The sequence below is a fragment of the Perognathus longimembris genome, chromosome 8 (assembly GCF_023159225.1).
Source record: "Perognathus longimembris pacificus isolate PPM17 chromosome 8, ASM2315922v1, whole genome shotgun sequence".
Classification (NCBI taxonomy): domain Eukaryota; kingdom Metazoa; phylum Chordata; class Mammalia; order Rodentia; family Heteromyidae; genus Perognathus; species Perognathus longimembris.
In genome coordinates, this window is record NC_063168.1 from 56,310,833 (window position 1) to 56,335,524 (window position 24,692).

A 24,692-nucleotide genomic window follows, 5' to 3' on the forward strand; every position below is an offset into this window, starting at 1 on the left:
AAAGATTTTCTTGCTATGGAAAAGTTACTTTGTGTTTCCCATCTAGTCAAGCAAATTACCACCGGGTATGCATTTAAAAAGATAAATGTGACTATGAATGTGACTACAGTTTCCTATGACTGCTTTATGATCGACTAGCTAGTCCCTAAGCTCATCAATGGCCCCTAACGAAATAGTTTCTAAGATGAATTGCAGTAGAAACACGGAAGGAGGCCATGTGGAAAATAGTAAGAAAATCAACTGTTTGGGTTTTGTTCTGTGGTTTCATCTTTTCGTGGCGACGCTGAGATTTGAACTTGATAGAAAGCTTGCAACCCCAGTAATACCCTCCCACCCCACACACCTCCCACCTCACAAAGAACAGCAATCAAGCAGCAGCATATGTGTCTGTAAGAACTGAGGATGTTGGCTCTCTGTCATCATACGGAAACCAGGGCTTAGGACAGATTCTGGCATGAGGGAGATGGAAGAGCCCAGACGGTGCAAGGATTTGAGGGCCTGCAAGCCAGACACACCGAGGCCACAGCTTTATTCGAAGGAGAAAGCCAGCTCAGCAATCGCCACTATCAACTCACCGGGCCCTCTGCCGGAAGGATGCGAAAGACTACTGTGACAAAGACTCCCGATGAAGATGGTTAGGTCCGCCCGGGAGAAATGGCCTCTTGGCCATTGCGCGGGACAGCACGAGGCCCGGCCCTAGAAGCTCCTGCCCGGAACCTGTCACCCAGGCAACTGGTGTGCCTGGGGGCAGTGGGCGGGCCCCCAGGCTCTGAGGTCACTTCCGCATCCGCTGAGGCCACACCTCCTCCAGGGCCACACCCCTCCAACCGTGGCCACACCCATCCCAATGTGGCCACACCCATCCCTCCATGGCCACACCCCCTCTCTGGCCACACCCCTTCCATCCCCTATATAAGCTCTCTCCACCTTCACAAGCTCTCTCTACAGGCCTTCATCTCCAACAGGCCAGTGGTTTGGCTCTCTCTAACCGGCTCTCTTCTGCCTGAACATAACTTGGGGCCAAAGCTGCTTTCCAAAACCAAAACCATATTCTTCACTTTTTCATAAAGTATTTACTGTGCTGGAACTTGTAAGATTTCCCACACAACTGGTCCCCCCAGGCTCCCTGGTGCCTGTCACCAGTCCTAGCTCCTCGGGAGGCTGAGACCTGGAGGACGGCATGGCAATGCTTGCCTGGACAGAAAATATCCAGAGACTCCATTTCCAAAATAACCAGCCAGAAGCTAGACTAGAGATGGGGCTCGAGTGGAGTGCCATCTCATCGGAGCACTCAAGCCCGGTGAGAGCTCCAGGCTTTGAGTACAAACCCTTGTGCATGCACAATAAGACTACTGGAAATGGCCATTGTGGTGCAAAATGGTAGACTACTAGCCTTGAGCAAAAAGAGCTCAGGGACAGCACCCAAGTCCTGAGTTCAAGCCCCTGACTGACAAAAACAAACAAACAAAAAACCAGGAAAAACAAGAATACACATACAAGTCATTTGAAAAACAACAGACTCTGAGCTGCAGTATTTAACACAATATCACATGAAGGTATGAGAAATATGTGCAAAAATCACACATTTGCAGATTACAGATTGTTTTTATGAGCTTATTTATGCTGATGATCAGAAAAATAAAACTTTTGACACTATGCTATCAAATTCTAGAAGCAAGTAATTCAGAAGGCTGAAAACATATATGATTAACCTAAGAGCCTAGACTGAAGAGACTGGCAATAGTAACAAATATCAATGAATGACAGCACAAATTATAGGAAACTGTTTATGTGCTAAAAACATAGTTGGGTAAAAACTATAATATAGCCTATGATTTCAGTTACACAGTAATATATAAAGGAAAGAAGAATGGAAGGGAATTGATCTCAACTTTACTATTTAAGGGTTGGCATTTTCTTATTCTTAGTTTAAAAAAATTTCTAGCCAAGTAAGCCAGACCCAAAGAAGCAAAGCTTGCATGGTTTCCCTAATTTGTGATAGGTAGAATGCGCCTGTGAATCTATAAGTACACATACTGAGTAGTAGGCAAGGGGTTAGAAATGAAATAAAGTATAGTAGACTCTAGAGAGAGCACAAATAATATAATTCTTCAAAAAGACCAAGTCAAAGCCCAGCAAAATAAGTACCAGTAAATGGGTACTTGCAAGACAGGAGGGTGAGGCCAAGAGGATACAAATAGAAGAATGAAGGTGGGGGGTGGGGAAATGCAGGCAAGAATTCATTGTGGCTACCACAGAATTGAGAAATAGAAGGGAAGGGGTCGGTCAAAGTGGGGGGGGGGTAAAGATATTGATGTGGGGACACAGGTCAAGATGTACATATAAACTGCTTTGTTAATTGGCAAAAAAAAAAAATCAATACATAACCTAAAGTTAAGATAAATAAGGGAAGGGGTGGATGAGAACATTGAAAGGAATGACATTGATCAAGATGTACTGTAGTCATAAACTGCTTTGGTGAATGGCAACTCCTTTGTACAACTACTTAATGATAGTAACATTCAAAAAAAGATGCCTATAGAATCCCCCTCAGTTTTCTATAATTGCATATATTAGTACTTCCACAATCAGAAAATGCTTCCTTAAAATATTATTTTTAATATGATATATCTATCTCTATCCATCTATCTGTCTTATCTATCTATCTATCTGTATATATTGAGAGAGAAAGACAGAACAAGACAGAGAAAGAGATCTCACTAGATTATGTAGTTAGACCCTTAGGTAGGAACTATCTTTTCTGTAGGAATTTCATAATAGAACAGTATAAGAAATGTATCTCAGCCAGGTATTGGTGACTCATGCCTATAAGCCTGGCTATTCAGGAGGCTGGGGTCTGAAGTTTACAGTTAGAAACCCCAGGTAGGAAAGTCCATGGGACTCTTATCTCTAATCAGCTATCAAAAAGCCAGAAATGGAGCTGTGGTTCAAGCAATGGAGCAAAAAAGCTAAGAGACAGTGTCTAGGTCCTGATTTCAAGGCCCAAGACTGGCACGTGCACACGCACGTGCGCACACACACGCACACGCACACACACACATACACAAGAAAGTGATAATTATCTCTATCTTCTTCATAAGTAAATATATCCTTCTAAAATAATGGAAATTTAGATTTCCTGACTTTCTTTGTAATTGTTAACTTGTTTTATATACCCTCTTCTGTCATTGTGATTATATTTGCAAAAGAAAAGTGAATTTGTTAGAAGGTGAATTCATACATTAGGGGCTAGGAACAGAACAAATCAAAGGCTTTTAATCTAGCCTTCTGTGAGGGCCAAAGAGCAGTCACTGCCTTCCTCCACACAGGCCAATTTCTTCTTTCTAAATATTTGCTGTTTCACAGACACAGCTTTAGGATGTCAATAGGATGGAATCGAGTCTTCAAAAATGTGTCACTTAATTCAAATAAAATATGTTCCTATGTTACAATTTACTAATGTAGTTAGATTGTTTCTTGGAAAGTTGGCTGCAATATAATAGTCAGGATTATTATAACTATTTAGTAGTAGGAATATAAATGCACAACAGCCTTCCTTTCCAATCTAGAAGCTTAATTGTTGGCAGAAAAATGGTGAGGAATTGTAACTGATTATCTCCTAGAGAATCATCTCACAGAAATGCATCTGAAAAGCAATTCTCCTGGCTGTCAGGGCTTTAAACCTGTGAGGGAAGATGGTTGGGTGGATTCAGTAGAGGGTCATCAGTATGGAAGGGTGCCTGTCTTAAACCATGCTTCATTTTTCCATTGGTTCTCTCATATGTGTACCGTGATGAGCTACTATAACTGCTGACATTTTAACTCCAGAAAACCCTTTCATTCACTACCCTGGTAATTACACAGAAGTAGCCAGAGTACCACATTCTTTTAATTCGTCATCAAATGAAGCGTCAGTATTTCCATTAAGGTAAAAAGAACCAAATTATTATTACTCATCTTTTAAACATTTAGAAATCTATCTCTCAGCTTTTCCCACTTTTCCTATGAGGTTTTTATTCCCAGCACAATGTCTAGTACACAGAAAGGCAAATCCTAAAGAAATATTTTCTGCTTTTTCTATTTGTTGTTGTTGTTGTTAGGACAGATAATATGCATTATATTTTTCAAGGACTGCAGGGTAGCTCAACTGGTAAGCATCCAAAAGTCTGTCAAACCAGTGGCCTCCATGAGACCTTTCCATGTGTCCGCCATCATTCCTACCCATAGGCCTCTTGGCTCACAGGATGATTTACTTTCTTGCCACATGAACCCTGAGACCATTTCCCCTAGGCACGTCAAGAACCTTCTTTTCCTTTTGACAGAGTTCACTTAGACTTTGGCAAAGCAACCACAGTCAAAAGCCAATGGAAAGCCAAACATTATCTATTCCAACAAGAAAGCCAATAGTGAATTTAATAGTTTGATATCTTTATTTCCCAAAATTAAATGGAAAACAAAGCCCTTGGCAAAATGAAGATGAGCCTGCTTACCATGTTTCTTCTTCATGTAATTACCAAGGGAATGAATGAATGAATGAATGAATGTGCATAAAATCAAATCTGACAATCAATAGCAAAGCATGATGACTTTCATTTAACACATATTTGTTTTTCTCCCTACATGCATAGTATTTGGAGAGTGTCATGACACTAGGAATAACGCATCAGGAATGAGAGGTCAATTCTGAGTTCTGGAAAAATCAGATGAGCAACTAGTTCTGAAAATGTTAGGGCCATGATAATCAGAGAGGTTTCCATAAGGCAGTCATGGAAGACAAAGAATGATTTCTGGTCTGTCTGCAAAAGCCATGGAGAAAGTTGCAGAAGAGTTGGAGCAACCATCAACTCATGGAAAGGTTTACAGAAATGCTCTGGTTTTCCTAACTGCCCCCACTAACAGCATAAATTGTCCCCCAATAATTGACACATATGTTTCCACTTTGTAAACATTTGCCAGAAAAATAAAGATTTAGGTTATTTTTTCCAACCCTATCTTTTAGCTATTAAGACACTGTGCTAAATCAAGAATTCATATGCTGAAATGTATAATTTATCTGAACAGTATGCCAGTAATGTGGCGAGCCAAGTAAGCAGTAGAGAAAAGCACCACCCTGATGAACAACAAATCTGTAGCTCACTGTCTAATTATTTGTATGTCAAGTGTGTTTGGTTAAATCTTAAAAGGGATATTGCCAATCTCAGGTCCATCATAAAGATATCTATCATCAGGAAGCAATGGTCAACTGATTGTATTTATTTTAGGCTCTTACTATTCCATCATTTTCTTTAACCATAATAGGGAACTAAAAGTAACAAGCAACATTATTTTCCTCTGTATGACAGAGGGGAAAAACATTATACAATGTTTCTGAGAGAAACTGGTCAAGATTAAGTCTCTGTGTTGGGCCCTCACATAAAACCAATGGGAGCCTCTACATTTGGATTAAAATTTCATTTGATATATAGTGGAGTATTCCTCCACTAATGTTGATCACTGTTTATAAAGTAGTTCTAAACCTGCAATCTCCTTGATTCAGATTCTATTTCCAGTTTTCTCCCCTATGGATTCTTTCTGAAAGTTTCTTTCACGAGAGGAATGGAGAGTACCTACAACTGCTGCACAAAGGAAGCAAAAGAAGGGAGAGAGGGAGGGAGGGAGGGAGGAATTTAACATCATCTGAACATATGACAACAGACTTCAGCCCTGATTTTCAGCAGGTCTGAAACCTAGCTCTCTAAAAAATGTGGAGAAAAATACACAGATTACCTACAATCATATTAACTGGTAAACAGTTGAACACCTTGACGCATTTTCTTACTGTCTCATTTTCAGTATTTGTAGACATTTTAAAAATATAATTGGAAGATGGATGCCAATGGCTCACTCCTATAATCCTAGCTATTCAGAAGGATTGTGGTTCAAAGCCAGCTCAAGAAGGAAAGTCCATGAGACTCTTATCTCCAATTAACCATCAGAAAACTGGAAATGGTACAGTGGCTCAAAGTGGTATAGTACTAGCCATTTTTTTCTTTTTCTTTATTGTTTTATAAGCCAGTCCTGGGGCCTGGACTCAGGGCCTGGGCACTGTCCCTGGCTTCTTTTTGCTCAAGGATAGCACTTTACCTCTTGAGCCACAGTGCCACTTCTGGCTTTTTATGTTTATGTGGTGCTGAGGAATCAAACCCAGGGCTTCGTGTATGGAAGGCAAGCACACTACCACTAAGCCACATTCCCAGCCCCCATAGTACTAGCCTTGAGAGATAGTGCTCAATGACAACACCCAGGCACTGAGTTAAGTCCCACGACCAATCATTACCTTGTTTTCCCTAGTTTTAAAATAAATGTTAGGCCACAAGCATATCTTTGTGACATTAAATACTCTTTTAAACATTAATCGCTGTTATATCTCATTGCACTATGTAATGTAATTCATTTATGCATACTTTTCCTTCTAGTAATATTTTTATTATTTCCAAATATTTGTTATTATGGCTGGCCCTGTCACGAGCCATCTTATTGTATTAGATTCTGAGAGAGATACAGACCCTTTTTCCCAGGTCACAAAGCATGGCAAATACCATACCAACCTGTTACTTGAGTAGGCGCAATCACTTGGCTGGCACTTGAAGTAGAAGCTTCAGGGGCTACTTCTACAGGGCCTGGGGGAGATGTCTTTTCAATTACTACTGCATGAGGAAGTGGGGGATAAAAGGGAAAATTAAAGCCTGTTATATACTCTGAGATCCAATTTCACAGGGCAAGCATAACTTAGCTGAATCACACATCATACTAGTTTGTGGATATAAAGAACTACAATAGACCTTGAAAGCTCGTGGCATTAATTCATGGCACTGGTTTAAATATTTAGCAAGAACATTATACTGCAACTCAGAAATGAAGAAATATGACCATCCAGCAAAAAGTGATTTTCAAAGTTTAAATAATTGATATTACTCATGGTCACACTTGCCTTTCCCATTGGAATGCTTGTAGCGCTTTTTAAGTACCTTTTTACAGTACCACAAAGCAGTATGGGGACATACTAAAGTGTATGTGCTATTCATATTTCAATTCAATTGCAAATTCTAATTATATGTTAAATATGATCAAAGACACACACACACACACACACACACACACACACACACAGAAATCCCATCTTATGCTTTCATAAAGAACACACTTACAAACAACCCAGACCAACACAGGTTACCTGGAAATTGTGGGTGCAGGTGAATAGTTGAAATGCCTGGCGAGAGCTGGGGTTGCCCCGGCTCGAGTTTGGTTTTCTCTTGATCCAGTGAAGGTATTTCCTGCACGGTCGTATTTGAGAGAGTGGGAAATGGGGGTAAGGGAAAGGGAGAGGGGAAAAAGGGAACAGAGAGGAAAGAGAGAGGGAGGGAGGGAGGATGGGAAATAGGGAGGGAGAGATAGAGGGAAGAAGGGAAAGAAGGAGGGAAAAATTTAAAGTAGAAATTAAACTAGGAATTATTTTGTTTCCCACACAGTGTTGTTATTATTAATTAACTATATTCTTAGACAAAGAAGTATCATGGGACATTAGGTGCAGCCTGTATGATCATTTAACAAAAGCCTACAGTGCTGTTGCTACAATGGCAATCCCTTGGCGTTGCTGCTGTCCTGGTACTCACACTTGCTCCCATCCATTTTCCTGGGGCTCAAAGGCAAACCTAAAAGCAGCAATGACCTTGGCTCAGAGGTTGATACTTGGTCTTTGACAGAGCCAACTCTAGCACCAAATGAGGACTCAATCTTCACATGCCTCACACGTGGCTCTGCCCCACAGCTGGATTATAATAGCATGCACACACTAAATTAAACTATTTGAAAGCAGTTATCAGGGACGCCATTAACTCACATCTACTCCAGGTCTCTGACAGTGGCAGGCAGCCACAGAAATAAGAATGGTTGCTTTCCAAAGAGGACTCAGAGCTCACTAACATATCCTGTCACTCACTCCAGTCCCCTGGACCTCAAGCAATAACTGGATCTGTCACCATGGCTCAGGTCAATTAAACAATTCATATAGAAGGGTCTCTGCCTTTACCCTACCAGCATGAGGCCAGAGAGTTCATACCAGCACTTAATTAGAAGTGTTCATCAACCTATGTCTTCACTGTTTCCCTTCTTCCTATTACCTTCCAGAAAGCACGCTCTCTCTCTCTCTCTGTCTCTCTCTCTCTCTGTCTCTCTCTCCCCCCTGTTCCACTCTTGTCCTTCCTCCTGGCATCAGTTATCACCTCTTTCCTGCTTCTAAAATAGCCTGACTGAATATTTTATCAAAGACCTAATTTGGTAAGCATAAATGCATAAAGGACTCTGTTGAGATATTTCACGGATTCCTCATTCTGCCCTTCCTTCCCCCTCTACACACACGCAAACTCATCCCACTCCAACCTTTCTGTTAGTCATCAATCCATGCCATTCAGATATAAGGTCCCTTCTCTAATCCTTAGCGTGAATTACTCTTCCATAGCCACAGTCATCACCAGCCCAGTGTGGACTCATTCTCCCATGCTGGTTACTGGAATTCTGACTGCTCTGGCTGCTTTGTCTCTTCTTCACTTCATCCTGCCATGATTCTTCTGAGCACTTTTTATACTTCCCCTGTGTCCCCTCTTCTTAGGAATAGAGACTGGCTTTCTGTAAACCTGTTAGAGATGACTTCAGCCTGTCTTGATCGCACCCCATTCCCTAAAGCCCCTGGCCAATGTCAACAGAAAAGCAGACCATGATCAAGTGTTAATCCACTCCTGTGCTCTGCAGACTGAGTGTCGCCCATCAGCAGGAGGCAGCAGACTTCCTGATCAACACTTCTCCACTTGACAGGTAGGGTCCTGTTGATTAGCAGGATATTTCCTCACTGCTTTACAAGTGAAGTTTGGTATTTCTTGCATTCCTAAAACAGCTCCCCAATTCTCTTTCGAACCAAATCCTTCATAACCTTTGTTGTCCTACTACCCAGCCTTTGCGCCCATCTTTCACATCATGAGACCCTTGAATAGTAGCAAGAACACACAGGCCAGGATTTCATTTTCCTCACTACTTCCTCTGATGAAGACTAGCCCTCCAAAATTAGAATTAACTTCTTCTAGTTTTTCTTAGCAGCCATGGTTAATATTTATCTACTCCATCATAGAGCCTAACAATTTCAAAAAGTGTATCTGGGTGAAATGACGTAGAGGCGAGGAGGGCACCATTTCAAGACTAACACAGTAAAGTTAGCAAGACTGAATCTCACAAAACAAACAGAAGGGCAAACAAAACAAAAACAAGAGGGGTAGGGGTATAGCACAAAGTGGTAGAGCATCTGTCTAGCAAGTCCAAGGCCCTGGGTTCAATTTCCACTACTGAAAACAAACCAATAAGCAAGAAAAAAAATAACTTACAATAGCATTTGTATTAACTGAAAGACATATAAATGTATAGATCTTTAGTAATTACTTAATTGCCACATTATCCATCAATAATGAGTCAAGGCAAGATTCAGAGAAGGTACAATCTTTTATAAATAGGACTTGGGTCTAACAGAGGTCTGAATTCCCTACTAATAAATCTCACAAATCATAGTCCCATATTATGCCCCTAAATCAAAAATTAATTATAAAAAGTTCTCTAAAATGTCTAAAGAACAGTGCTTTCCAGTATTTGATTGTAGCTTAAGGGTCAGCTTTGTACGCTAATCAAATTCAGACACGTATGTTCAACTTTAGTTAAATTAACAAGCACTTCACTTATTTTTACATGTACTCTGAAAACACACAATTACATAATCATGTCAGAGTATTTCTTTCCTTCCATACCCAACTAGTTGACTCTCAGAACTTTACTTGTGTCTCTGGCCTGCATTACTTGCTTCCCATTTTCTTCTCATTAGAATTACAGTTCCACAAGAATGAGAGTTGTGTCTGATTTGTTCTCTGTTATTTTCCTTCCACTGTTCTCTGGCAGATGCCCAATTTTCTGGTGGGTACCCAGTAAACATTGTTTGAATGAATAAATGAATGCTCTGTTTCTTTAAACTAAATGATGCATTCCATACTTCTTAGTGTATTTAAATTTTTAAAGCCTACACATATTCCCTAGAAAGTGTATTTTGAAGAGCAAAAGAAAGGAGACTTGAAAACAATGAACCAATTACCTTCTCAGGGGGTGCAGTTGCCACTAAAACCAGAAAAGAAAGAAGGGGATTAGTACAATTTAAGATAATTTACTCATTATATTTGAATTTAAAAAAATCAATAGAAGTCCAAAAGGATTAAGAAACAAACTAAAGTAGATGCAGAATCACAATCACCTGTCATTTTGGAGAATATTATACATGACTGACTGAGAACTTTCTGGGCTCCTTCTTCAAATTATAGGAGCTCAAAGGACAACCATGGGTAAGCCTCTCCAACTTTCATAATTAAGATAATTCAACTAAGTTTCAAGTAACATGAAAGAGAACTTTAAAAAAAGACATCATTATTTCATGCCTAATCTTCATTTTCGGAAGTTCCTCATGTCTCAGGAAACAATTACCTTCACTAATGTCAAGTACTTATCCTGAACATACTATATAACATTGGAAGTGCTATCTGGAGTCAGTGTGAAAAAAGAATGGCACTCATTGAAGCAAGACACATGACACCAACACAGTCTAGATGTAGTGACACCCTATAAACATTGTCAGGAAGACATGGTAACTAAATGATGGGTGAAAAGGAAATCCCATAAGCCAACAAGAGCCAATTGGAGGTTAGCATCAATATATTGAGCAAACGAGCCACTATACAGTCATGAATGTTATTGTGGTGAGGGTGATGTCTTTGTATTGTGAAAGACTTGCTCAGAATGAGTCCTCAAGAATTGGGGCAAAGCACACTGGGAGTTTTGTCCCGAATCAGTGCCTCCTAAATCATTTGTAAACAGATTACATGGCTGCATCAATTCATGGTGACAATTAGGATAGCAGATAAGTGAAATTACTACTACACTATTTTTGTAAATATCCTGCCAAACACATTTTCAGGAAAGTCTTAAGATAGAATTGGACCAAAGCCAGTTTCCTTCTGCCTATGCCAAGGGACGAACAGTTGCAAACATCTGGAAATGATACCTTCTGTGAACAGAGGCAATTTCAAGTAAGGCTCTACCTGTTCTGTCTAACTTAGGAAGAAGTGCAGGGAGTAAACAAGTGTAATAAAATCAGCCAGAGCACACAAATGCTCAGAGCCAGGGGGTGGGGGGACCTGCCTTCCAAAAAGAAGGCTGCACCAAGCTCTTAACTGTGCATAGCCTGAGCACCCTATCTCTCCACAAGATCCACAATGGAATGGGCATTCCAAATTCTAACCAAGAATCAATTGTAAAACTCTGGCAAGAACCTTATTAGAACACACACACACACACACACACACACACACACACACTGAGATATGAGTTATATGAAACATACTTATAATCTATACAAATCTAAAATTTGTGTTCCTTCTATCTGGAACAAACATTTTTAGTAATCAAGATATAAAGATAGGGGCTGGGGATATAGCCTAATGGCAAGAGTGCCTGCCTCGGATACACGAGGCCCTAGGTTCGATTCCCCAGCACCACATATACAGAAAACGGCCAGAAGCGGCGCTGTGGCTCAAGTGGCAGAGTGCTAGCCTTGAGCGGGAAGAAGCCAGGGACAGTGCTCAGGCCCTGAGTCCAAGGCCCACGACTGGCAAAAAAAAAAAAGATATAAAGATAGAATGGAGATTCTAACTTATATGAGGAGACAGAGATAGAAGTAATGCTTCTTCTTCCTGAATACCAAGGAGACAATAAAGACAACTGTCCCCACGTTTCCTTTATCTGCTTGGTGTTGAGGGATACATTTTAATCTGCATGACATAGGAGGAGTCCTGCTTCCTTTCTAGTCTCAGGCTCCTTAGAAGGTGAATACAAGGACTACACTAGGTGTCTCCCAGATCCCTTCAATTGACTGGTTCCTACTTCCTTGTGTTCACCCTCCAGTGCCCTGATTTCCCAGCACTCCTGGTGATGGAAGCTCAGTTGATGCTTTCACTTCTTGAAGCTGGGAGATTCCACTTTGTAAAGCAGTATTTACTAAGTGGCTCCCTAGACTTGGAAGTTGAATGAGGAGTAGCTTTCTAATGCTCTAAATCACTAGCCAGGCATCAACATCAACCAAAAATAGCCTCCAGACAGCAAGACAGTGTTGTGGAATAACCATGGAATATTACTGCCTGGGAGGTACAGTTATTCTTATTGCAGCCACTTTGTAAACCTCATCCAGGGATGTTTGCAATGTCCAGACATATTTTTTATGGGGAGGGGAGTGGCATTGGCATCTAGAGATCAAGGGCTACATAGATACCGCAGTATACCCAGAAGTCTCTCCTGTCAGTGAAAAATTATCCATTTTCGAAGGTTAGTAGGGCTGAGGGGTGAGCAGTCCTGTTCTGCAAGGATATAACCAGAAAAACTAAGGCACAGACACACAGAGAGGTGGCTTAGAACCCACAACCCAGTTTCCCTCTCACCTTCGGGCTCCGCCACTCCTGGCCCGTGTTCCCGGGAGAAGGTCAGGGCCTCCACTGGCTCTTCCTTGGCTGGGAGAGGTGGAGGATGAGTACTTTTAGCAACAGGTTGAGTGTTCTTTGGCTTGACAAATAGAGGTCCTTTACCTACATGGTGATGGATTGGCCTGCGTCTATGAACGCCAGAAACCGTATAACCCATTCCACCAGGACAGATTTCCTTAAAAGCAGCTAGATTTGGGATGGGAAAATATTCCTTTTAAAAATCTAACAGTGCAAACCTATACAGAGGAAAATATCATGATGAATAGCTCTTAATAAATCATCATTTACATAGGTACATTAAAAACTTCAATAACAGATACAAATGTGAGCAAATTGCTTAAATTTCTAATAAACTTTCATATTTACATTTTTAAAAATCCCACCTTTTCTTTAAACATTTATATCCAACCTGTTAATGTCTTATTATACCCAACCCTCTCTCTATATACATAGACAACATCGTTATATAGAAGCATATATCAGTATAATATATATCAATATAATATATAGAACTATATAATATATAACAATATATACTGATATATATACACTGATAAGTCTCATAAATTTAACTTATATCTTATGTATCCCATTATATATATCAGCAAGCAATTTTATATTATATATCATATCACATTATACATGTAAAATATAATGATAAAGTATGTATATTAGGAACCATTTTACATACGGAAGATAATATATACCTATTACATATTTCATGCCGTGTATATGTGTAAATCAGAAGAAATCAGGCTTTATTCTTCTCCCCTTGCTTTGTTGATGTTGTTTTAGTTATTAACAAAGAGCTCAATGACATCTCAGTAAAATGAAAAAGAAAGACAAAGAGAGGGAGGAGACAAGCAATGAGGGGTATCTAATCTAGGAGAAGGGGTGCTGAAATCTTCATGGTTTGTTTCCAGTTGAACTCAAAAGGCTCAGCCAGAAGATTATGTCTCCCTGTTTTCAGTCAAGAAGGGCTGCAAACAGGCATGGCTTTCATACAAAGGAGGAAGGCCATGAGGGGAGACTTGGTAAAATGATATAGAAATGAAGAATGAAAGAAAATAGCTTTTCAAGCCATTAACCATTCCAAGGACCACAGGCCAGCAAACGCCTGGCCAGGCCCAATTGGCTGAACTGCTCTAGGGAGAAGGAGGTGTTCTGTGCTCTGAAATCATTATCCTCACCAGAGAAAAAGTGTGCTTAGGGGGTGATCTGCCAACTACCACTGCATAATCCCGGTGAATTAACAAAGAGCACTGACAGGTGGCATGGAAGTGTGTGGCCTGCAGGGGGAAAATCCACCTAATCCCTGTGCTGTTGGTGTTGGAGGAAAATGACCAAACTCAGACACCAAGGAGGGAGCTCAGAATAATTTTTTTATGTCTACTTTTGAAATTGAAAGTAAAACAAGTCATTTCTCACTTTGACCAAACAAGAGGTCTTCTATTGAATGTTCTGAACCTAAAATTAGCTCTCAATAAAAAGAAAACTCTAAAATACTCTGTAGAAGTATGCTAAAATGTTGCTTTCCTAAGGATCACACACTAAAAGGTGGAAACTCATATTTAACTGGGAAACATAATTCTTATTTGAAGAAAGGATGCTTCCAGAAGACAACGTGTTTTTAGACTAAGCCTTTCTTTTAATTAAAAAAAAATCACCCTAAAACCAAAAGGGAGTTAAGGGCAAAAACATTGATCTTTTACTTTATTTTCAAATTTAAGCGTTGCAAAATTGAATGTAAGGAGAAATGTGTCAGTGAATCATAGTCATTTTTATTTGATGGTTTATTTTAATAATGAATGTCTAGAAAAGCACAGGAGGTTACTGGGGGCCAATTGGAGGTGTTTAAAGTGATCTTGTCTACCAATTAAACATCAACTTTATATTATCTTTGCTCTTATTTTCTTCCTGATTCTACCTACCAGCAAAGGTGGATCATGACTGTTAGGTTTCTACCCAGAGCCTGTCCAAGATCACGCTACACAGTTAGGGCTTTAAAACACTACATGAATGTGAGACGGAATATTGTCATTGCCTATTTGGGAACTAATATACTTCCTTATATGGCAAGTATCTTATCAACATCAACAACAATCTAGTATACTCTTTTATGTCTACGGTAAGCCAGTAAAACTAGATGCTACTCTTTTTTGGTCACAGTATGCCTAATATTTACTTCTCTTCCATTTCATTTGAGAAGCTGGCAACTGCTTGGGAGAAGGTACTCAGACAACATGGTGCCTTTCGGGGCCCCAGACAGTTATGTGCCAATCAGAAGAATAAAGAACTAACTTCCTAATGCTGAGCTCTCCTGAAAATTCATAGGGGTTTTGGCAAGATCTATGAAGACAATGATCTTCCTAGCATAAACTCAATCATGACTAGAATTCCTTCCTATTTTACTAAAGGAATTAAGCACAATGTTCAATAAATGAGGGAATGAGTCAATCTGCACACCGTCCAATCACTGTGAGGATGGGCCACCCATCAGAATGAGAGTAGAAGGCCCAATAGGGATTTCTGGTCTTTTTACATAATTATCAGAGTAAGCATCCACACACATGGGGATAAAACGTAATGGCTTTTCTTATTATCCAGGCAGAAATCCGTTAGCCAAAAAAAATAGGAAAATCATTTTGCATGTAATTTTTTGCCCAATAGATTCAACTTGATTATGTCCAGGCTTCCTACAAAAGTGTTAAAAAGAAAAGAACGTTTTTTAAAAAATGCACTCACTATCAAAAACATTTAAAGTCAGAATGCCACGAGCTGTAAACACGATTTTGCTGACTCCCGTGCCCAGAAATGTTTGGGAGGGTACATCTGATCACACCTTACCTGTGCCTGGAAGGGGACATTTCTCACAGTGTGGGCCCCAGGCCTTGCCCACACTACAACAGCAGAGCTGCTTGGTGAGGTGAACAGACAGAGGGTGCATACACTGCCTGCCGGAACTGACAAGCCGGTAACAGGGCCCTTTCTCTTCCGAGATCACAGGGGGATCGGCTGTGGCAGAGAAGTAAAGACCAATGTCATACAAGAAGCAAAAGCCAGACCCACCTTTCGAGCAATACTAAGATGCATCTGAAAGTACGGAATTAGAAGCAACGCCTCAGACTAAATTCCTTTAGAAGAAAGGGCCCACTGTTCTTGATTAAACCATTTGCCAAATTAATTTTTGACTCTGATTACCAAATACCATGACCATGATTGTTCTTGTTCCTCTATGGATCCTTCTTCCATTTGATCAAGAATTAACATGTAGGTAGACTTCATCACATCCATTAAAGGCCTTAGGAGAAAAAAGGCTCTTCTTCAACAACAGGAAATTCTGCCAGCAGACCCTCTATCCCCCTTGACGAATGCTGAACCATCAACCCTTTGTAGTCTGCTGCCTGCCACTTGCCTTGAAAAGTGTTTGACTTGCTAGCCTCCAAAATTAGGTGAGCTAATTTCTTGAAATAAGTATCACCTCCCTGTTTTAAGGGAGAGATGTGTGCATGTATGCATGTGCGCTCACTTATTATAAGACAGTGTTCATTAAAGCAAGTCTGCAGTTGAAATCTCATGCATTGCACAAAAAAAATGTACTTTATCTTCTAAAGAATAAAGATAAAAATCCAGTGAGCTTATTCTTCCTCCATATCTTCTCCCAGGAGATCTCAGTTTTATAGGTTTTTTCCCTCCCGACATCTCCTATGCCAATTATTCTCTCTAAATTCTGTATTTGGAACATTTTCCTCCCCCCCCCAAACAGTGCCTCCAACAGAGGGAAAGCAGGGGCCTAACCAGAGATGCATGAAGAGAAGGAAAGGAAAAAAAAATAAGACAAATGATGAGGATTCGGTGATATACTTGGACACAGACATGGGGGTGCTGGCAGGCCCACTGGAGTGGCTAAGAAAGCCAGGCTACCATGGCCCAAATCACCATACCAGGAAGGAAAGCCCAGTTTTAACAAGAAAGCACGGGAGTTGGCTCTAATAGAGTCACGATGCTTTAAAAGAAAATCTAGAACCATATACTTCAGTACAGAAGGCACAAGCCATATGTTCCTTCTTGGATAAAATTTAAATGAAATGAAATGACAGATTCAACACCTCTGCCCAGCCTCATGCAGTAGCCAGTGGCTTCTGTATTACTCAGCACAGATGGAAGCTATCTCATCCTCACAGAAAGTTCTCTTGGGTCATGTTGACTAGTTTAAAATGCAGGGAATGTTTTCTGCTAAGGGCCAGAGCATAACTATTTTAGGTTCAGTGGGCCATAATGTCTCTGTGACAACTTCTGTCGTTTATCATAGCACACAAACAGCCTGACACAATACATGAAGAAATGAATGTGCCCGTGGCCCGATAAAATTTTCTTGACAAGAAACAGATAATAAACAGATTTGGCTCCTGGATTGGAGTGAGCCAAGGCCTGATGCAGAACCTTGAATCTGGAAGCATAAATCTTGGTTTTCAATCTCAGGTATCAGGTATCTCAGCTGCATGGAATTTTTTTTAACCCTCCTCGCTTCTATTTTCCCATGAGTAAGATGTGAATGCTATACAAATCTCATAAAGAAGTTGGTGAAATTAAAAAGAAGTTACATACATAAATAGGACTGCCTTTTCGAAATATAAATCCTTCATTCATCTTGTAATCTCTGGGTACATCTCTCTAATCACCTATTTCTGTGAATAAGCTCCACATCCATAAGTTGAGAGTACCATACAAGAACGAAGATCAATTCTATGCTTCCATCAGAAAGAATGACATAGCCCCTTCATAAGGAAATGGAAATCATATTAAGTGAAGTGAGCCAGACCCAAAGAAACAGATTCCATGCATTCCCTCATTTATAATAATTAATATTTTTCTAGAAGAGTCATAACAGAGGATCATATTAGCTTAAATAGCTATGTGCATATGATCATATAAGATGATGCTAAGCAAAATGAACTCCAAGATAAGGAAATAAGAAGTTTCTCATCATTGTTGTTATTTTTAATGCACTATGTGAAAATTTTCTTTTTTCTTTCATTTGTCTTTGCTATGATTTATCACCCGTTGTCACTGTATTTGATTTTGGTACTCTGAGTATTGTATATACATTTATCTGAATTAGGGAATTGAAGGGGAACTTTAAAATGGAGAGACAAAGGACAAAGGGCAAGACAATTTGCTGGAAACTTAACTGTGCAACTTGGGGGGTGGGGATGGGGGAGGGGAAGTGGTAGAAAAATGAGGGAGAGGGTAACAAGTTTGACAAGAAATGTACTCACTACATTACATATGTAACTGTAACCCCTCTGTATATCACCCTGACAATAAAATTAAATGGAAAAGAACAAAGGTCAGAAGCTTGGCACCCATTGTTCACACCTGTAATCCTATGTAGTCAGGTGGCTGGGTTCTGACGGTGCTGGGTCAAATCAGGCCCAGGTAGGAAAATCCATGAGATTCTTAGCAAGAAAAAACATGGACATGGAGATATGGCTCACCAGGTAAAGCACCCACTTTGAGCCAAAAGAGCTTAGGGATAGCACCCAGCTCAAGCCCCAGTTTTGACACATAACAAAACAACAAAATATAACCAAGTTCAGGCTGAGATTTCTTTATCTGGGTGCCTTTACTGAACCTACATCTATACCCTAAACAGCACTCACCCTGGGGTTCTTAAATTCTTGAAGGAACCTGCAGCACAGAGGGTAGAAAATCTTCCTACTGAAATCCCAATAGGCATTTGACTTTGCTTGAATTTGCTCTGTGGTAACACCCCAAATTTCCCACTTTTCCCCATAAGCCAGGCAGAGGCAGGTTTGGAGAACACTGCTAAAGCATCCTCAGCCACAGACAGAGATGAGATACAGCAAATGCCAGCATCCTTTTACCCCTTCCTTTCGCCTTCAAAGCTCAGGACAGTGAGGTTAAGGGAGAAAGGGAAGTAGTGGCAGCTTTTGGCTGGAGCCAGGAATTCTGAAGGTATTGGCCTGGGTGCATTAAGGACAGAGAAATCCTCCCGGGCCCCTATGCCATTGCCAAGCACATGGTTTGCTTGGAGGCCACACAGTCAACCTACCACTAATGGCCTGGATATGAGCTCATGCTGCCTAGGAAATCCAGCCATCTCCACCAGGAAACAGAGTTCTATCTCTGGTTGATGCCTTTTGAGAATATATATTACAAATATTGAACATAACTCATCCGTGTGTGTATCAAATAATCTCCTTCTGCGACTTTCTCAAGATTTTATTTTTACTTTCCTCTGTGAATATCACCTCTCCCTTGATCCCTTCCCAACTATCTCCAGACTTCTCAGAGTTTCCCAATAATCAGGCTGGATTGCTTCCAACCACACATTCTGAAGGAACTCTGTCTATCTCTGTGATATCCTGGGTAGTAAATTCAGAGGAAACAGAACTCCCATCTCCTAACTCAGCGCGCAACAAGAGCCCAGGTTTCAACTAGTTCCAGTTTAGAAATGAACAAATGGCTCTTAATACTTATCATTTCAGCTCTTGTAGCTGAACTGTAAAATCCAATTATTTATTTTTCAAATAAGAATGGATGGCTGTTGAATAAGTTCAAAATTAGTTGGGCAATGACAAGGAAAATAAATGCTAAGGAAATGGATGAGTGTTTCAAAATCCCCACTGGCAGGTTTCTACAATCTCATTAAAGCCTGGCTATCTGCCCCTAGCTCTAGACATCAGATCTAGTCCATATTTCATAAAACAATCCACAACCAGTTCTCCAAGTTTAATTAATCTGCAACCTTCAATATAAGCATTTTAAGCAGACTGCAAGTCAAGTTACTTAAGAGGGAGGAAAAAGAGACATTTACCACAAATTTTATGTCCACACTCTACAATTTTTTATACTTCAATTATAAAACTACTTAGGATATTTATTTATGGAGTTCATATCAGCCAAAAAATCATCTCTAAGTTATCTGGATATTGTCCACCTTGTGATTTTTGGCCTCAAATTCTCAATTTCTTTTTCCAAATGCACCTTGTGTGCAAACCTTAAAATCTAATTTTACCATATCCTTTTTTAAAAAAAGCCCTATAATTAACTGTCTGCCTGCTTTCAGGATCAGAGCTGTCTGCAAATCTACATAGAGGAAAAAAAAGGACTTACCTGAAAAAACTTTCCTAATCTGCATTTGACAGTTTTTAAAGGAAAATAGTAATAATTAGTAACAACATTTCAAAAGACTATACAAATCCACCAGACAGCATTTGTCTACATTACTACATTTGTCTTCATATCATTATCCCCATTATTATCACCATCACAGCCAAAGGGCAAGTTTAAAACAGGGTCAAGAAGGATGCAGCTTAGCAGATACCAAAGCCACATGAAACAATGCATAAAAGCAATTAGTAGAACAGACACAAATACAGAAATGTTTCCCTGTCCTTTAACAGTATGAACACCTGTCATGTTTTAGCTACTTTCATAATATGGGTACAGTTACATGAAAATATATGGTAATCATGGGCTGGGTGTATGGCTCAGGTGATAGAGCATCTACCTAGCAAGCATAAGCCCAGAGTTCAAAACCCAGTACGAGGAAGGAAAGGGAAAGAAAGGAAAGAGGAGGGCAGGGGAAGAGAGGAGAAAGAAGAGGCAAGAGGGAGGAAAAGGAGAAAGAAAAGCAATCTGTGCAGTAAAATATTAAGTCCTCTTAAGCATTTGGTGGTTTTAGCGGACAATAGGGTAGGATATTTGAAATTAGAATGCAACCATTAAATCTAAAATGCAGAGCCTCGGCAAGTATTCTCCATACTTTTCCAACTGAGAAAGTACAGTGAAACCTCATAAAATCAGAGTCCAGTGAGTCAGAATTTGGAAAAATTAAAGCCAGAAGCTGAGACAAAATTTAATCCAGACTAAAGAATATTTAAATAGTTATGAAGGAAAAACCTGTTTGTCCTTCCTTCCTTCCTTTCTACCTTCCTTCTTTTCTTTTCTTTTTCTTTTTGCCAGTCCAGAGGCTTGAACTCAGGGCCTGGGCACCATCCCTGAGCTTCTTTTACTCAAGGCTAGCACTCTACCACTTGAGCCACAGCACCACTTCCGGCTTTTTTCTATGTATGTGGCACTGAGGAATCGAACCCAGGGCTTCAAGCATGCTAGGCAAGCACTCTACCACTAAGCCATATTTCCAAACCCATCTTTCTTTCTTTTCTTCCTTTCCTTTTTCTTTCTTTCTTTCTTTCTTTCTTTCTTTCTTTCTTTCTTTCTTTCTTTCTTCTTCTTCTCTTCCTTCCTATCTCATTTCTTCACCTCCTCCTCCTCTTCCTCCTCCTATTATTTTTTTGGTGGTACCACCTGAGTCATATGCCCAGCCTTTGTGCTTTTTCAAATTTTATTTGAATTATTTTTCATATATGGGCTCATATTTTCTGACCATCCTTCTACCAATTCTTCCTGTAAAGCTGAAATTACAGGCACAATCTACCACACCAACTTGTTTGTTGAGATTGGTCTCACTAACATTTTGTTTGGTTGGTCTTGAACCTTGATCCTCCCAATCTCCGTCTCCCAAGTAGCTGGGATTATTAGCATGAGCCACTGATGAGCCACTCTTTTTCTTTTGTCCTTAGCTGTGGCTGTTCCCCAGTCTGTGTTTAAGCTATCGCAATTTAACAAATGCAATAAAATACATTTTGGAGAAGCTCTCATAACATTGGTTTATTTTAGCCTACAAGGTGGCGGGTCTTCTCTCTCTTGTCAGTTAAAGAGTTGGTGCATTTCATTTAGGTTATATATTTGAAGGCACAGGGTTGGGGATGTAGCTCAGCAAGAGAAGTGGTGCTCAGCACATACAGGCCTGGGGCTGGGTTCTAAGTCCACCCCCTCAAACAATTGAGGGCATAGAATTGTTAATTATCCTTCAAATGATCGTTGCATTTATAATAATATTCCCCATTTCATTCCTGATACTAGTAATTTATGTCTTCCCTCTTTTATTTTCTGAGTTAGCTTGGCTAGTGATTTACTGATTTTACTGGTTTTTCTCAATTGATTTTATTGAGTTATTGATTGAATTTCAAAGAACCAGATCAGCTTTTTGGGTTCATTGTTTCCTTTATTCTTTCCTTATTTTCAATTTTACTGACTTCTGTTCTGAATTGTGTGTGTGTGTGTGTGTGTGTGTGCGCGCGCGCGCCGCGCGTGCATGGGTTAGTCCTGGGGCTTGGACTCAGGGCTGAGGTGCTGTCCTGAGCTTTTTTACCCAATGCTAATGTTCTACCACCTGGGCCACAACTAACTCCAGCATTTTGGTGGCTAATTGCAGATAAGAGTCTCACTGACTTTTCAACATGGGTTGGGTTGGCTTCAAATCCTCAGATCTGAGCCTCCTGGGTAGCTAGGATTATAGGCATGAGCAAGTGGCACTGTTCCCCTAGCCCGATTTTTAGGGTTGTTTTTGTTTTGTTGTTGTTTTTTATTTTCAATTTTTTGCTAATACTGGGGATTGAACTAACGGTTTCGTGTGTGCTTGACTTTCTTAGCTTGTGCTCTACCACTGAAGCCATGCCTCCAGCCTATCATTTTGCTGGCTAATCGGATATAGAGTCTCATGGAGTTATCTGCCTTGGCTGGTTTTGAACTGTGGTCCTCTAGATCTCCTAAGTAACTAGGACTAGAGGCATGAGTCACTAGCACCTAACCTTCCTGTCATTTTTACTGACATATTTTCCTGCATAATTGTGATTGCCATTAACAATGGAGTATTTTCCCTTCTTTCAGATAACCCTCAAAGACAACTGATAAAGAGGAAGGAAGCAAGAATAAAGATAAAAATTCATAAGTACTTACGAACACAACTCGAAAAGGTAGCGTCTGGCCCAAATCCTCTCTTGCAGGTGCACCGATAGCTGCCCATGGTATTCAAACACTCACCATTGGGACACACGCCTTGCAGCTGGCACTCGTTAATATCTGTTGGAAGGCAACAACCCTTCAGAAGAGCAGCCAACCACACAGAATACAGTCTACCAACTTTCTTTTTCACTATAATCTCTTATAGTAAATATATACATACATACATATCTTTGTGAGCAAGTGGGGAGAGGAGAATGCAGCAGGTATAAGAGACCTAAGATTACTGAATATTCATTGAGTACTTAAAATTTAAATAAACCTTGCTCTACATACTAGGTCCCTGCATTATGAGTAATAAAAATGAGAAAAGGTTGTCCTTGCCAGACAGTGTGCCTGGGAGTCTCAGTGTAGGTAAGACATTATAAAGCACAATGGTAAGGTAGAGTATCATCCTAGACATTCTGGAAGCCTAGCTGAACACTAAAATATGGGAAGAATATTCAGGTTAAAAAATACAATACAGGTTGTTTTTTTTAAAAAGTACAGTTTATCTCCTCAAGAAGAACTGCATAACTTGAAAATGTCCAGTTGTAAAGTTGTGTAAAGAGACAGGGCAGCTAGACGGCGCTAAACAGCACAGAAGAGGAGGTAGGACTTTGGGGTGGGTATAGGTTGAATGGATGGCAAGGACAAGAAGAGATATTTGTGAGTGGACACCCAAGCATAAGGCACAGCAATTTGCCAGGGGAAAGTGCACAGGAAATGGTGAGTCAAACACCGGATGGAAACAAAGATTCAGGAAGGTGAATAATTAGAGACAGAGCTGGTAAAAGCCAAGGCAAGTTTGGATCCAATTTGAGGCAGCACAGCGAGCTATCCTAACATTCTGTGGAGAGGAATACAATGGAAGCCAGGCTCTAAGCCCAGCACTTGACTTAACAAGAACATGTCACGAGTCTCATCACTGAAGAAGCAATGGTGACAGAGGAGTCAGGAAGCTGAGGACAGAATGATTCTTCTTGAGAACAAGTAACAAAGCGTAGTCCCAGATGGGGTGGCACAATGCCAACAGAAGGTAGGAGAGAGGGCTCAGAGATGACCGGGAGGCTTCACAGGAAAGAATGAATACCACTGGGTTTGTGGAAGGAAGTCTGAGATTTAAAAAAAAATATATATATATATATATATATAAATAAATAAACAAACTCCAGAAGATGAAGAATTCCGTGTCGTAGACCAAGATTATATTGGGGTACCTGAGTAGAGCTTTCTGAAGCAGCAGAAGATTCTGGAAGAAATTGAATAAAGAAGCAATGGCTGGAAATGGAGGTTGGGATGATCTAAATACACACAGAGGTCCAGAAGAAATCAAAATGACACAAAGATAAATGTGGGGACTTTGAAAACAAACTGGATATAGCCACATGAAAAAAGAGTTGAGAACCAAGAAAGAATGGCCTAAATTAACTACTTATAATTGATCCAGTATACTATATTTAGCTTAATAGTTAACAGACACTGGCTGTTAATACCATAATTTGAAATATATTTATATTGTTCTTCCACCATTAATTCTTCTACAACTTACTAATCACTTTTATTTATTGTTATTATCATTATTTTGCCAGTCCTGAGCTTGAACTCAGGATCTGGGTGCTGTCTCTTACCTTTTTTGCTTTACTACTTGAGCCACAGCTCTACTTCCTGCATTTTAGTGATTCATTGGACAAGAATCTTACACTCTTCCCTGCCCAGGCTGGCTTCAAACTGTGATCCTTGCAACTCAGCCTCTTGAGCATCAACGGATAGGCCACTGGCTCTTGCTTAAAATACTAATTTCCTAAATTAAAATGGAACACAATAGTATCAAAATATTCCTAGCAGGGTCTATACAAAAGAAACAAATAGGGGTTGGGAATATGGCCTAGTGGTAAGAGTGCTTGCCTCGTATACATAAAGCCCTAGGTTCGATTCCCCAGCACCACATATATAGAAAATGGCCAGAAGTGGCACTGTGGCTCAAGTGGCAGAGTGCTAGCCTTGAGCAAAAAGAAGCCAAGGACAGTGCTCAGGCCCTGAGTTCAAGGCCCAGGACTGGCAAAAAACAAACAAACAAATATAGCCAAGCATATGGCTTATGCTTGTGATTCTAGCTACTTTAGGAGGCTGAAGCAATCAGGGAAGGAAGTCCATGAAACTCCTGTCTCCAATTAACCACAAAAAGCAGGAGTGGGGCTGTGGCCCAAGTGGTAGAGAGCTAAC

General features: G+C 40.2%; 1 protein-coding gene across 17 annotated transcripts in view; it reads right to left on the reverse strand.

Annotated features, from left to right (window-relative positions):
• The window catches only part of Ltbp1 (latent transforming growth factor beta binding protein 1), a 376,707-nt gene that overhangs the window by 109,286 nt on the left and 242,729 nt on the right, over positions 1 to 24,692 (reverse strand). For 5 of the 17 annotated variants that reach the window (XM_048353152.1, XM_048353148.1, XM_048353154.1 and 2 more), the window contains 6 exons: positions 22,425 to 22,547; positions 15,441 to 15,608; positions 12,552 to 12,779; positions 10,163 to 10,185; positions 7,214 to 7,313; positions 6,588 to 6,686 (listed from right to left, as the gene is read on the reverse strand). In XM_048353152.1, coding sequence (XP_048209109.1) covers positions 6,588 to 6,686; positions 7,214 to 7,313; positions 10,163 to 10,185; positions 12,552 to 12,779; positions 15,441 to 15,608; positions 22,425 to 22,547 — 741 coding nt within the window. The remainder of the gene's footprint in view (positions 1 to 6,587; positions 6,687 to 7,213; positions 7,314 to 10,162; positions 10,186 to 12,551; positions 12,780 to 15,440; positions 15,609 to 22,424; positions 22,548 to 24,692) is intronic. The other 12 variants (XM_048353151.1, XM_048353162.1, XM_048353157.1 and 9 more) reach the window with 6 other exon arrangements.